This window comes from Siphateles boraxobius, unplaced genomic scaffold, assembly GCF_051911475.1.
Source record: "Siphateles boraxobius isolate OS27281-9 unplaced genomic scaffold, OSU_SipBor_1 16, whole genome shotgun sequence".
NCBI classification, from domain to species: Eukaryota; Metazoa; Chordata; class Actinopteri; order Cypriniformes; family Leuciscidae; genus Siphateles; species Siphateles boraxobius.
Window position 1 is genome coordinate 14,364,678 of NW_027508766.1, and position 14,753 is coordinate 14,379,430.

The window sequence follows — 14,753 nt, forward strand, 5'->3', positions numbered from 1 at the left end:
AATATAACCTACATTAAGACATTACTTTAAAAATTCCCATAATGAGACCATATCACCACTCAGCTTTGAAGGTTGCTGAGTACATTTAATATTCTATAATAGATGTGTTTCAAATCACAGAAGGGAAATCATTACTGGTCAGAAAAGCTCATGAGAATTAATGAGTAGACTGAGATGTCTGGCCAATATCTCAATACTTTATTATGCTTCTTGTCAAATTATAGTATGATCAACCATTTTAAGCCCATCATCCTAAAGCTGTTAGCCTTCGCAGTATACCATTATATTAAGACAAGTATAAAGTTAATAAAATACCATATTCACTAATTGTCTGTACAGAATGATACACCCCTGTCAGAACATGCCATTTGGTAGCTAAGAGATCAGACTAAACAAACCAAGAAACATACCGCACACTACAGGGAAACACTTCACAGCAGGTAAGTAAAGATCTCAACTTTACTTTGCAATATATTATTTTATATGTGTAACTCACACACCCACATATATACATACATATATACAAACACATTTTAACTGCAATAAAGTATCACCTCTCTCTTCCTGTGGTCATTGTGGCTATGATGAATGCCTATTAAAACTGTAAGTGCTCAATCAAAGCGATTCATCTCTGTTAAGTGAATGAAGGTAAGGTATTCATCATTCATCAAAGGTGAATCAGTACTCAGAGGCAGATAATCAATAGGTGATGTAGTTTCCTGGAGCCCTTGAGTTATGCTCACTATAATGCAATGTAGGAGAAAACCACCAGGAGAACACCTCTGAATTCTTCCATTCAAAGGCATTGGATTCAGCTTCATTTTGACAATATGGCTCTGTCCTGTCGTTTCTTTTACAAAGTAAAGCATTCTCAGATTCTATTTACTAATTACCTGTGATGGACTGGCCGTCTGTACAGGGTGTCCCGAGACGCTGCAGGCCCCAGCATCCCCAGCAAAGGATTAAGCAGTTTGGAGAATGAATGATGGATGGATATTCACTAATTACAATATTTTACAATATGAAGTTACATCAAATAAGTTCACATTCTATTGTAATGGGCTGTAACAGCCTGTTTGCCTTTGATGAAGAGTTAGTCTTTTCAAAAATATATCATAGACCAACTTGTGCCTTTTGCCAGATTACTTTACTTTAATAATCTGTGGGTTTGGCTGTTAATGTTCAAAGGCAATTTTAAAAAAAAGATGAGGCTCTGACAAAAGAGTTCTAGTTATTTAATTGTGTTTTGAGACAGACATATGGAGAGCCGCATGACCAATCAGGAACGCACTATAAGAACTCTACTAGAAGAAGCCGTGAAGATCAGGGACGATGTGGTGACTGGTATACGTGCAGCTCAGGGTTCAGTCCTGATGGAGTCGTCTGCTAGAAAACTACTGGAGAACCACATTCAGATCATAACTCATATTGTCAAACAGCTCAGCACAGACATCCAGGTACGGAAATAAGTTTTACAGTGACATTATATTATATATACATGCATAAAATGGGAATTAATCATTTTTCTATGAGTGAATAAAAGTCCCCTGATGTTTTCTTCTATCTTTCCCAGAAAGGTCCAGAATAATCAAATTGATGGATTGTTAGATCAATAACATCTGATCAATGCATCTCAAAGTTTTACATTTATTTTTAATCTGAAAGCAAAAATTTAACAGTGCTTGATGAGCGAGGTACAGTTTCAGAGAACATGCCAGCAGAGCCATTACCTGATGGGATGTATTATGCAGAATATGTGGATAAAAAATGAATGAATAAAATAAATCAAAGCCCATCAGTCACTACAGCCAGAATGAGGGATTTTTTTTGTCCCTGAAGAGTGATGATGTAACCAGGCTTGATTAGCAACGGAAAGACATTAGGAATCACTGCTAGGCCTAATGATGTAGGCTAAACCACTTCTGGCTTTCCCTCTAAAATTACAAAAAGTGAATACACTCGAGGTATGTTTTCCAATTCAGAAACGATTGGAGAAAAAAAAACATCCTTCATAATTACTCCTGCGTTATTATGGAAAATGACTGAAGTCTGTCAAACTGTGATAGCGGTGAGTGACTGCTGATATGGGCAATCACACTGTAACTGTTGTATGACCGCAAGGACAGAACAATCTTCTGTCTCCCCAGGTGCTGGAAACCCAGATTATTGAGAGAGACAACCTTGCTGCAGGGACGACTTTTGCAGTGAAGAGCTTGGATCACAAGAACATGATGGGTATTGGAGATCTCAGAGGCAGAGTGGCAAGGTCACCAATTACACCAAGATTTTATTCATACAGAGCTCCAAAATGTTTAGATCACTAGTGAAAATGCTTTTATTTTATTTTGAAAAATGAATATGAATTTCATAATGTTTTGGAATATGTCTCCTTTTTATTTTCCCTGAAGTTCATTATAAATATGAGCAGCATTAACTCAAACTCTACAAGAGCTACTATTTCACTACACTATCGGTGCAATTCATGAATGATTGTGATTGTGTTGCCAATGCCATTTTATAACAACAAGGTTGAAAATGAAATGTTCACTCGTGTAAGGGAATGCATATTTCCAAACATCCAGCTTAGTGGACTTATTAGACAAATGTCTTCTTGGCATTTGTGTATTCGAAAAAGCCTGATATTTATATGAAATGAATGTGGAAAGAGAAAGAGTGCAGAGGGTCAGTGGTGCCTTACAGGCATAGACACAGTAGACTGAGCTTGATGAGATGAAATGAGATGTTTGCTGACTGCACGACCTATGATTCCTCTCTATAAGCCATATACAACCCTTCACACATTATGTATTCATTAGTTCATCATTGTGGAATGAAAGACATCTAAATTACTCTTGCCTGCAGTGCACAAACAAGATTTGTGGCCAATCAGATTATTTCCCCATTTGCCATCTTCTGAGTCCTTGTTGCAGTGGCAGATGCTGTCATCACTTTTAGAAGGATAAGATAAAATATTAATTTTATTATATATATTTTTTATAACAAAGAGTAAAACTACAACCTACAGTTCCATAATTGCTACATTATTTTATTGTATTTATATGGGGAAAGATTTGAATGGAAACATTTTATATTATTTTCATAATTCCTTAGTAGTAAGTCTCCTTAGTTTTAAAACCTTAAACTTTAGTATACAAAAAAAAGGTTTTAGTAGAATGAATATAATTTGAATGTATACATATTTTATTTTTGAGAATGAACTCTCTTATGATCATGAAACTAAGGATGTTATTGCTTCATAATGCAGCAGAGATTAGAGTAGAGATTTTTCCAGTTGCAAAAAAGTGAAACACAAAAAGGATCTTTATTAAGTGTTTTTTTTTTCAGGGTTTAATTAGGAGACAACCACAGACTGTAATTTGAAAATCCATGAAAAATATTTATTATAGCAATACGTAGCAGTATATAGCAATTCTACTTTAAAAGTAGCATGGCAGCCAATAGCAAAAAAAATAAATAAAATTAAGTTAATTTTCAGATAAAAAATGCTGGCAAAATTATAGATTGTTCTTCTGATATAAACTCCCCAACCTTTTTAGAAGGTACGCCCGCTCATCTGCTCATCTCTGTTAACACAAATATCTAATCAGCCAATCACATGGCAATTTAGGCATGTAGGCATGGGCTTAGCTTAGCTGACTTGATGCCTCACTGCCCTATCAGGCAATGACTTTGTTTGCACACGAAGATACCTTAGCAAACTGATTTTGGATAGACAGTTCTTTAGGTGAAAATGCCTTGTTGATGACAGAGGTCAGAGGCCAGAATGGTTCAAGCTGACAGAAAGGCAACAGTAACTCAAAAGAACACAAATTCATGATGCAGTCATATCAATGTGGACCAACATCAAAATCATCTCTGAGGAATGTTTCCAGTACCTTGCTGAATCTAAGCAAGAAAGAATTAAGGCAGTTCTGAAGCCAAAAGGGAGTCCAATCCGGTACTAACAATAAAGTTGCCGGTGAGGGTATCAGTAAAACCAACCCTCCGGAACAGATGAGATACTTATTGTTGTCTGAATTTTCTTTTGCCTTAGATGTGATGCTAGCATTGCTAAACTGTCATCTGATGTTGTCACTGGAGGGCGGGACATTCTGAAACTCCAACAGGAAGTGAGTGAGTTACGCTCTGTGCTAGAGCTGAAGCTGAGAGACATGGAGCTCAAGGTGAGACGTCAATGACTAGCCCATTAAAGAGCATGTGATTGCTTAGATTGAATTACCAATATGTATTCACTCAAAGGCATTCGTTTCAACATCTACATTGCGCAAAACAAAAACAAACCACTGTTTCTAAAGTATCTTTATTACAGCATTGAAGAGTGTTCCCTGTGTCATTTTCACTTGCATTTTTAATGCGCCTTCAATGATAGGCTACCATTATATTACATAGTACTGTATCACCATGATAAATATTCAAAAAATATATGGTAATACCATCCCACTAAACAGGAAACGTTCTCAGATCTTTGGCTAACCTTCTAACAAGGTTCTCTCAAGATTATGAACAACTTCAAGTTAAAGGTATAGTTCACCCAAAAATGAAAATTCTGTCAGTATTTACTCACCCTCATGTTGTTCCAACCCCGTAAGACTTTCGTTCATCTTCGGAACACGAATTAAGATATTTTTGATGAAATCTAAGAGCTGGATCACTCCTCCATACTCGTCCATAGGCTTCTTGAGGGATTGAACTTGCCGACCTCGAAAAGTTATTAAAGACATCATTAAAATTGTCCAAGTGACTACAGTGGCTCAATCTTAAGTTTATCAAACGACGAGAATACTTTTTGTGCGCAAAAAAAAAAATGTATTTCAACTATTCATTTCCTTCTCTGTGGGCCTCGAGTCAGTTCACTAGTTTAACAGCGTATGATCTGTTGTTTTACATCACACGCATCACCCACATCACCAGCGTCGGCCAATAGTGAGCTCGTTGTATTCTCGTTGCTTGATAAACTTAATATTGAGCCACTGTAGTCACTTGGACAATTTTAATGATGTCTTTAATAACTTTTCGAAGCCGGCAAGTTTCAATCCCTCAAGAAGCCTATGGACGAGGAGTGATCGAGCTCTCAGATTTCATCAAAAATATCTTAATTCGTGTTCCGAAGATGAACGAAGGTCTTACGGGGTTGGAACAACATGAGGGTGAGTAAATACTGACAGAATTGTCATTTTTGGGTGAACTATACCTTTAGAACTAATAGAATGTTCATTCAGAGTTTTCTGGTCTTTAATAATGTTCTTTTTTTTCTTTTTGTGGGGGGATTTCCGTTTTTTAAATGTTACTACTTGTTTCAGAATGTTCAGAAAACTTTCAAAAGTAAGATTACCATAATGTTTGCAAAATGATAAAAATGGAATGTTCCCTTAACCTTCAAAAAAAAAAAAAAAAAATTCAGTCTTTAAAAACTGGACGTTCTGACGTTCTGAGAACATACAGAAATAACATTAGCATAACATTCTTAGAACATATTTTTATTAGCTGGGATGGTTCTTATATTTGGCATGTCAACATGTTTTCCTCAACTTACATGGTATAAATAAATGTTGTGACCATGCCAGCATGTGCATTAGATTTGAAAATGCATCAGCTTTGGCCCACACCTCTCTTACACTGGAAATGCAGCATTGTCATCTATATAAACTGTCCTTGCATGGTGACTGTGTGATAACCGTAAATCTCAGTGATTGCAGTGCATTAGCTCTGGGTAGTGGTCACCAGACACCATTAAGGTAATTGAAAATATAAGTTTACGAGGACAGCCATGTGAAATACATAGGAACCCCAGCTTGCTATGCATGCTGATGTCAAACATGCCAATACACATTCTTTGTTAACCAATTTACATTTGTTGGAAAAATGTAGTTTTTTATTATTATTTTTTATTTGATAGCTGGTTTCGGAATGCTACATTTGGGGATAATCTGCCCAAGGTTATTGATTCAGCTGAGTTTGATATAGTTTGGACCATTAGAAGGACAATGAAAACTATGTGAAGTGAGCGTGATGAGAGGTACGCTTTATAATGTCTTGTCATTTGCTAGCTGTCTCATGATGTAGGAAAACTGCAGATGTCAATGTCAGAGAAGTTCATCTCTCAGAGAAACGCCATTGGAGATTTACAGAAGGAGATACAACAACTGGATGTAAAGTAAGAGCAAATAAAGTCACTTCTGAATACTCAGACAGTTGAGTTTATTTTAAGAGTTCCTGCTAAAATATAAACTAAAATGATATATTTATATATAAAGGATACTATATAACAATATTGCCTAATTATTAAATAATGATACTAAAATATTTAAAGGATATATATATATATATATATATATATATACATATATAATTACGCTTTTTGTCTTCACATGAGTCATTGAATCATTCACTCAACCAGTGTCAGTAATGCCAAATGCTATTGACAATGAATGCACAGCATAATACAAAATTTTAATTATTTACATCAAAAACTAGATTACATTGTTTTTATGTGTGTGTGTTCAGTGTTTGGAGATTTGAAATGGCGGAATGTCTGGATGACAGTAGATAAATTCTATATCAAAGCAAGTTTTAAACTAAAATCATAGGCCTACATAGAATATATCCTGGCTGTAAAACATTTGCCAGAGCATTCTGAATTAAAGGTGCTCTATTGTCAAACAAAACGAAGGCTAGCTAGACCCTCCCTCCTCCTCATCAGCGCACTAACCCCCCAAACCCCACCCCCAAACCCTTATTGGTTATTGGCTGGAACAGTTTGTTATGTTTCGTGGTGCGGGTAAGCCCAGTTTGTTTTTGTTGCCGTTTGTGGAGTCTGGGATGTCTGCAGAGACCGTGTTTTTTTACAGTGTGTTCAGGGGACAGGCAGCTAGCCGATAGTGAGCAGATGTTTGTTGTATGTGACAAAAAATGTTTTGGCCTAAAAAACGCGTGACATCGCTTTGAGCACCTTTAAACATCGATTCACCTTGTCACTTTTGTAAAATGACAAGGAACCAATTGTTCATTTATTTTTATTCATTGTATACATACTGTACAAAGATCTTTTTGATTGAAATTAAATATCGTTTTTGAAGTATATCTTTAAGAACTGTAAATATATACTTCAATGGGAATGTTGTTAGGGTTTATTTGTATTCAGTGATAAAAGAAAAGATTCAATCAAATAAAAGGAAAAAAAGAAGAGAAGCGAAAAAGGCCAAACACCATTTATTCTTGCATGTCTCTTAACCGAATGCGATATGCCTAGTTGGAATATGCTGAAGCATGAATTTAATTGATTTGTTTTTTGCTTGCCAGATGTGTTTTCAGTCTGGTTTGTGCTGCTGGAGTGCAAAGATTTAATTGATTAAAGAAACAAGTAATCAGACCTGTTGCAGAAATCCATTCTATTCTAGGCCCCTAGTTTCTTTTAATAAAATGTTGTATGTGAAGGGCACTCGTGAAGGTATTGACAGCCCTGACATCAGTTATTGCAACGCTTTACCACGGCCCACTGCTCGAATCTGCTGTCAGGTGGATTTGTTCTGAGACTGATGTAAATAGGGAACTAGTAATGTGCCAGTGACTCACCAGATACGCCTCCAAATAGTGCCTATGCCAGTCTATGTGCTGCCACATGAGCATCATGACTTGTGCAAGGTGATGCTCACCATTTCTTTGACAATATTAGCTCCTGTCCCCAGTGTGGAGCACAGATGGCAGCTGAAATGGAGCCTTACCCATGATGCCCATGGTGTGACAGAATCCAAGCAATTGGCTGCCTATGCCTGGGCTGTTATGTAATAGTGGTGAGTCAAGATAGCTTACAGTGACTCATGAAGAGAAGCATATGGGCCAAAGAAAAATAAACACATTGAGAAAGACGGGAACTATAGCACGAGCCCAAATGTGATGTCTATTAGACACAATGACACAAATACCTTTTTGAAGATATGACATGCTATTTAAAAACAACAACAAAAACATCCACCACAGCATATCTGTAGGCTATTTAAAATGGCCCAGCATTAGCTAAGTAAAAACAAACAATTGTTTTGGATAAGACAAATTGTAATCAATGATACAAAGCAAAGATGCAAACCTTGAGTCTTGAGTCCACTCCAAAATGAGTTATTCTGTATCAGTAAGCATTTTCTCTGAATTATCTAAAACACCTTGGCTGTGTCTGAAATCGCCATCTACACCCTTAAATATGGCACTAATTGAGGGGACAGCACTTTTAATGCTGTCCAAAACCATAGTGGACATTATGGAGTGCACTCATTCAGTCCCATAATACACCGGAATAAAAAGCGTACAACTAGGGTGCTTCTCATTTCTTATTTGTGCATCCTCGTTTCCTTTCCTCACGTCTCAGTTTCGCCCCTAGGATGCGAGGGAAGGCTGCAATTAAAGAAAATGAGGATGGAGGAATCGATGGAAAGCTTATTTGTATATTGGAATATTCTTGATCACTCGAGTGTCACTTCAAAGGGTCATCAGCAGCTCTCAAAGGATCTGTCCTTATGTTGTTCAAGTTTGGTAAAGACATTAATAAATAATAAAAAATAAAGCAAGATACCCTGTTAATATATGTGATATGGTTTATTTAAACTGCAAAGGTAAAAGATCAATTTAAATTATTGTGACAGATAGTGAAGGCACAGTGAAGGGGGAGGAGAATTTATACGTGCATCAGGTTTAAAGACTTCCGCATAAGATACACCTGTGCAACCTCACTCATATCTCCTCTGGAAGCTTCCTCACTCCTCGTTCCTCGCTGTGCAATTAGAGAATTGAGATATTCTTCAAGATGGCTGAATTCATTCGGTTTCCTGGTCACAGGCTGGAGGACGGAGGAATAAGGAAACAAGGAAGCATCAATTTGAGTATTGAGAAGCACCTCCAATGTACATTCAATGGTTAGAGAATACCCATAATGCACTGTGAGGGTAGTGCTAAATGAATTCGAGCGTCTGGCTAGTAGTAGAAATACGCCTGCAGCTGAATCATTCATCCATCCATTTTCCAAACCCCAATGTGGGTAAAGCTTCCAGGTACATACATGTCACAATATTTCACATTTAAAAAATGTATTCCCCATACATAAGCAAAAAAAGAAAAAGGAAAAAAGGGGGGTTGAAAAAGGAAGGAAAAAATGCCTGGTTGAGTAGTGTTGAGTTGAAACCGGTTGAAACTCGTGGTTTTGGTAAGGGGTGTAACATTTGCGAAATATGTTCAAAGCCGTTAACCAATCAAAACACAATGATCCATCCGATCAATCAGAGCACATTGTGGTTTTCGTAACGAGAAGCTTCACACAGACAGGAAGTAGCCTAATCAGAACATTACAGACTGGGAAGACAGGTGCTGCAACTATGTAAAATATGTGAAAAATCATGTTTTTTGAATATTAAAGCATAAAAACCTATTCTAGAGACCAAAAACAAAATCAAGACTTTGTAAAAGGGCATAATATGGCCTCTTTACTACATAATAATCAGAATACCTTTACTACAATGGGAGAATATTGTAACTGTAGTATGTAATTTAGCATGTGTATGTTTATGCAGAACATCTAGTAGTCTGATGGAGATGGAGGAGCAGACAGTGAGACTGAAGAAGTGGGCAGAGGAGCAGATGAAAACCACAGTTCAATCACACACACAGAGCAGCCAGCTGCACACACTGCTCCAGGACAGAGTGGTAAACATGTGAATGGGTCTCAAACTCAAAATGAATGGCCATATATATACACACACATACATACTGTACAGTATATATGATATCTGTGCAAAATATGTTCTTAGCTGGAAGTGGAACGCAGGCTAAAGGAGAAAATGATTCTTCTTTCTGGGCATCTGGAAAGGTTTGAGGCACAACTGGAGAAGGTGCGTTCAGCTCACAGGACCACACATTCAGAGAGTAAACTTGACAGCATGATTAACACTTTGGAGAAGAGCTTCAGAGAGGAGCTAGAGCAGATGAGGAGGGAGTACCAGTCAGGTGAGTCTCACCTACGAGGATGAAACAAACATATATGCACAATAAACTCTTTCTACATCAATCTGTATCCTACACATGCTGTTCAAAAGTTAAGAGTTTGGTAATGTTTTTGAAAGAAGTCTATTATGAAACAGACACACAAAAAAAATCTCTTTCTAGGGAAAAAAAAACTGTATTCCAAAACAACGATAGTCCAACGCAAACTTCAGATTTTAATTATTATAATATTATATTCTGGAACTGGCTAATTCATATTGAATTTTTTTTAAAAAGTCAATTCTAATTTTGAACAAAAATACAATAAAAACAGTAATATTTTCTATTTTATTATATTTTAAAATATAATTGATTCCTGTGATGGCAAAGCTGAATTTTCAGCATCATTACTCAAGTCTTCAGTATCACATGATCCTTCAGAAATAAATCTAAAATGCTGATTAGCTCCTTACATTTTTTTACTGACCCCGAACTACCAATTAGTGTATATTGGAAGCTTAAGTACAATATAGGCATATTTTACTCCATCATGTATGGTGCCTCGCTATCCAGACCTCTGGTTCAACAAAACACTGAAAGCCAAAATCTGACTAGTAAACTAGAACATTAGCTGATATTCTCAACAACAGATTAGAAAAATTGTGTTCTAGCTGCCTGACATGCAATACCCGCCAAACCAAGTGGCCCAATTTATCTCTCCTGTTGCTGTTTGCTTGAGAAATCGAAGTGAAAATAGAAAGTATGATTCAAATTCGGACTGAATCAGTCTTTTGGTATTACGTGTAGCTTAAATTACAGGCAAGTCTGCTAAACTAAACCTGCAGGGTATATTTCACCCTAGCATATTTGATATTTAGTTTAGATTTCCTTCCAACTGCCCAATTTCAAAATGTTACTGATTGACAGACCATGTCGACTATTTCCAGGCATTCTGTACAAAAGACCAATAAACAAACACAGCAAAGAAAAGGCTTAAAAGGTACAGTACATGACTTGCGCTCTCAAATTCTCTTTGAGATTCCAATAATGGACTGAGGGCAGGTGATGCATTATACATGACACATCTAACACACACTTCTGCCACAGAGTCAATGCTCCCACAAGTGAAGGTGATCTCCTCTATTTCATTTGCCAGGGTTTCAGGCGGTTCATGATGCCATTGCATCTCTGAGACACATCGGTGACACCAAAGCCAAGCTGGACAAAGGAGAGCTGCAAAGAGACATAAAACAGATCCAGAGAAACATGGTGGAGCTAAAGGAGCTCTGACTAGATTGTTTTTTACATTTATGCTGGAGTATATAACCTGTGTGTGAGATCACGAAGTATGATTCAGCAGAATGTGGGCAGATGGACAATACAATCAAATAAGCTGTACATTTGTTTCCTAGATTTAAAAAAAAAGGATTTAGCCGGTCTCCATGAGGTCATTTCCTGTAAATCTCTTTAGACCAGACTTTAAATTCATATTCTGAATGAACAATCATGATTGATGAAATTCGAACAAGGTACAATTATGGCAAATCAGAGATTAGATGCGCAATACTCATGTGGCTCAATCCTGAAAGATTAGGACCTGTTCTGTGATTGTCTGCACGTTCGCAGGCCGGTATTGTTTGTGACGGATGCTGGAATAAACAAACAAGATCTCTTTGTTTTCATTTACATTTTCGAAGCCACTAATACTTGCATAGCATTAATATACCAAACACAATTAACCATTTTTGTTATTTCCCTCTACATGTTTATCCGTTCATATTTTAGAGACACAATGGCTTTTTGTAGTTCAGTTCTGCATAGATGGAAATGACAGTGGGGAAAACAGAGGTCGGTTAATTCTGCTAGTGCTTCTGTAGGGCAAAGATAACTGTAGACAGATGAAAAGCAATTCATTTGAATTTTTTACTTCTCTGACCATAAACGCAATTTGAGGAGCAGACATCCGACTGCTGCGTTTTCAAATGTGCCTAATAGTGGCTACAATAAGCAATGGCCACTCCTGCAGAGATGAACCATGATAGAAGTGCTTTTAAGTTACATAATGGCAATAATATTTGAGTCAGCCGAGGCTTGTGGCAATGATAATTATGTAGAAAGTCAGTCGCTGGAAGGAAGGCACAGAAAAATAATAATGAATCATTAATGCCATTTTTCAAGTGTCAACACCCATTTGAATGTGATCCAATGAGCATAGGCTAATTCAGTTACACCATAAACAGCTAATTAAAGAGACATTCAAATAGATTAAGTGTCTTTTTTAGATTCATTCAAACAAGTTAACGTAGCAGTGATATGAATACATAATAAAATGTCCTTGGTGATGTAAAGACTGAGATTTGTAAACACATTGATCAGTTAGTAAACTGCCGAGTGTGTAGGAGATAAAGGAGAACTGGCTCTGCCATTGATGGTTCGATGAGGAAGTGCAAGTCTCCTGAGGAATCTGAGGATGGTTTACTGTCTCAGCTGGATGGGTAAAGGCGTCCGTGGAAATCCACCAGTCTGCTGTCTCCTGCTGCTGTAGCCTTCAACAACAGGGTCTACAAGACCGAAACACAAAGAAAGATTCAATGCCATTCTTAAAAGCAAAGCTCGTTCATTCATCTCATTAATTGCATTAGATGGCTGAAGGATACCGTTTAAACAATTACAATAACCGTTGTAGCAATTACAAATTATAATTTAATAAATGGATAACGAAAAACTATATTAGGTTAAATAGATATTCAAAGCTGAATTTTCAGCAAGCTTGATGAGATTACAATTGACTCTGATTAAGGAAACACAGCCAGTGTAACTCATATGTTTTCAAGTAGAGCGAGTGGATGTAACTGCTCACATCAATCAGCTCCAGGTCATCTTTGGCGTGCAGGTGACGCAGGAGGTACCAACATGCCACCGACGCTATAGTTTCAGAGCCGCCTGAGGCTGAACCATAAACAATCCTCTCCAACAGGCGACGGGTTTCCCTGCGGAAGAACCAGCCATGATCAATTTAAACCTGATCCAATTTAAACTCTAACATCATGAATAAAGGAGATTGGTTTCATACTAAAATAGACTACATAAGAATGCAATGCCAAGATGAGGCAAACAATGAAATACAAAGGTGTGGCACAGAACAGGTCGGACTGATCTGACATGTTAATTGAATATAGGGTTACATCACCTTTATTGTGCTCACAAAAACTCTATGTAAGGCCCTACCTAGAGCCCATTTTTATGGAGAACTGCAGTAAGGCTTGGAAGAGCAAAGCTACTGGTGAGTTGCCCATTTTTAAGACTTCAGCAGTGGCTTCCAACACCAGATCCTTCCACTCACAGACACAGACACCAGCCTGTAGTAAGAAGTACAATTAGATATCTTTATGTACTGTAGTATTTATTTGGACTGTAAAATGTTTTGGTCAATAAACAGTCTGGAATAGAACTGGTAATTAAAAACAAGGATTTTAGATGCATTTTAGCCAGCAAAATTCAGACTAATATATGACCGAGTTGGGATACGCTGAAGGCTGACACACTTTAATTAAAAGTAACGAAAGGCCGGCCACAAAGTGTCTAATTCAATTTAACAGGCAAAGCTGCAGTCAGCTAAAATTAAGGCAATAAGCTGACAGTTAGAGATGGAGAGGAGGGGGATAGACAAAAAGGCAATGACAGAGGGAGAGAAAGGAAGCAGAAGGAAAGAGGAAAAATGTGCAAGAAAGACGCCTGAAGGCGCTGCAAGAGGCTTAGCCCAAAATAATAATGTCCTTTTTCATTAGTGGTCAGACACTTGCAACTATTTTAAAATGTTACAATGAAAACAGCAGGAATATATTGTACAATGTATCCAAATTTATTAAAAATACAAAAAATCATTCTATATAAATTAAAAAAAAAATTAATTAGCAGAAGTAAATTGATCAAAAGTGTTAAATTGTAACAAAAGCTTTCCATTTGAAATAAAAGCCATTCATCAAATTAAAGAATCCTGAAAAAAAGTATCACGGTTTCCACAAAAATATTAAGCAGTACAATTGTTTTCAACACTAATAATAGAAAAATTTATTCTTGAGCAGGAAATCAGCATATTATAAATTATATATATATTATTTCATAAGTAAAAACTACAAATTATATTATTATTTTTATTATATTATTTAAATGTTTTAAATCTGTCTGTTTACTTCCATGTTAATAAAGGAAAAAAAGGTCTCAGTCATTTGGTCAGCACTATATATTGTAAGAAGTGTCTGAAAAAATGCATTTCCTCCAACATCCCTGTACAAGACGAATCTGGTACTCACCAAACATGGCGTGAGTGCCAGCAGGGCTAGTCGGAGCAGGCTGCTCGTCTTCCCGCCGTGATCACCCAGCTGAGACGCCAGCTGAAGACTCTGTCTATAAGCCACAGAGGCCTGAGCCAGCAGACCCTGAGAGCGGTACACTTCTGCCAACCACTGAGAGACAGTGACATCAAATCAACAACGCTCTAGTGCCACATGTGTAAACCTCGTTAAACCACCTTCCTATGCACAGACACAAACATTTGTCAGTTTAATCGAAATCTCCTGCATGATTTAACCTTCATCCTTACCTCGCACTTTGTAACGTTTCCCTCGCGGGTCAAAATAACCTGAAGCTCTAAAATTATACTTAACTTTCTTCTTAATTTGCTTATTTTATTTCATTTTGATAATTTTTTTCTATTTTTTAATGCAATGTTTTTTGAGATTTATTGGCATTTTTTATTTCATTTACCT

At 36.9% G+C, this 14,753-nt stretch overlaps 2 protein-coding genes across 2 annotated transcripts in view; one reads left to right on the forward strand and one right to left on the reverse strand.

Moving 5' to 3' along the window:
• The first annotated feature begins 1,163 nt into the window (after nt 1–1,163).
• Nucleotides 1,164–12,249, forward strand: fam81b (family with sequence similarity 81 member B). Its single transcript, XM_077231646.1, has 7 exons — nt 1,164–1,457; nt 2,148–2,266; nt 4,055–4,184; nt 6,069–6,175; nt 9,576–9,708; nt 9,813–10,008; nt 11,141–12,249. Exons 1-7 carry the CDS (start codon nt 1,260–1,262, stop codon nt 11,272–11,274), a joined length of 1,017 nt encoding a protein of 338 aa, XP_077087761.1. The 5' UTR covers nt 1,164–1,259; the 3' UTR covers nt 11,275–12,249.
• The window catches only part of skic3 (SKI3 subunit of superkiller complex), a 30,312-nt gene continuing 27,215 nt past the window's right edge, over nt 11,657–14,753 (reverse strand). Inside the window, exons 38-41 of the mRNA XM_077231632.1 lie at nt 14,298–14,450; nt 13,213–13,343; nt 12,845–12,974; nt 11,657–12,545 (exon numbers count right to left, since the gene is read on the reverse strand). Of these exons, the coding sequence (XP_077087747.1) occupies nt 12,468–12,545; nt 12,845–12,974; nt 13,213–13,343; nt 14,298–14,450 (492 nt within the window). The 3' untranslated portion in view covers nt 11,657–12,467. The remainder of the gene's footprint in view (nt 12,546–12,844; nt 12,975–13,212; nt 13,344–14,297; nt 14,451–14,753) is intronic.

Bases quoted from the DNA above. Each gene is read 5' to 3' on its own strand.
- fam81b (XM_077231646.1), top strand. From the start codon at position 1,260: ATGGAGAGCCGCATGACCAATCAGGAACGCACTATAAGAACTCTACTA. The intron at 1,458-2,147 runs GTACGGAAATAA...CTGTCTCCCCAG, and splicing joins AGCTCAGCACAGACATCCAG to GTGCTGGAAACCCAGATTAT. The intron at 4,185-6,068 runs GTGAGACGTCAA...GTCATTTGCTAG, and splicing joins TGAGAGACATGGAGCTCAAG to CTGTCTCATGATGTAGGAAA.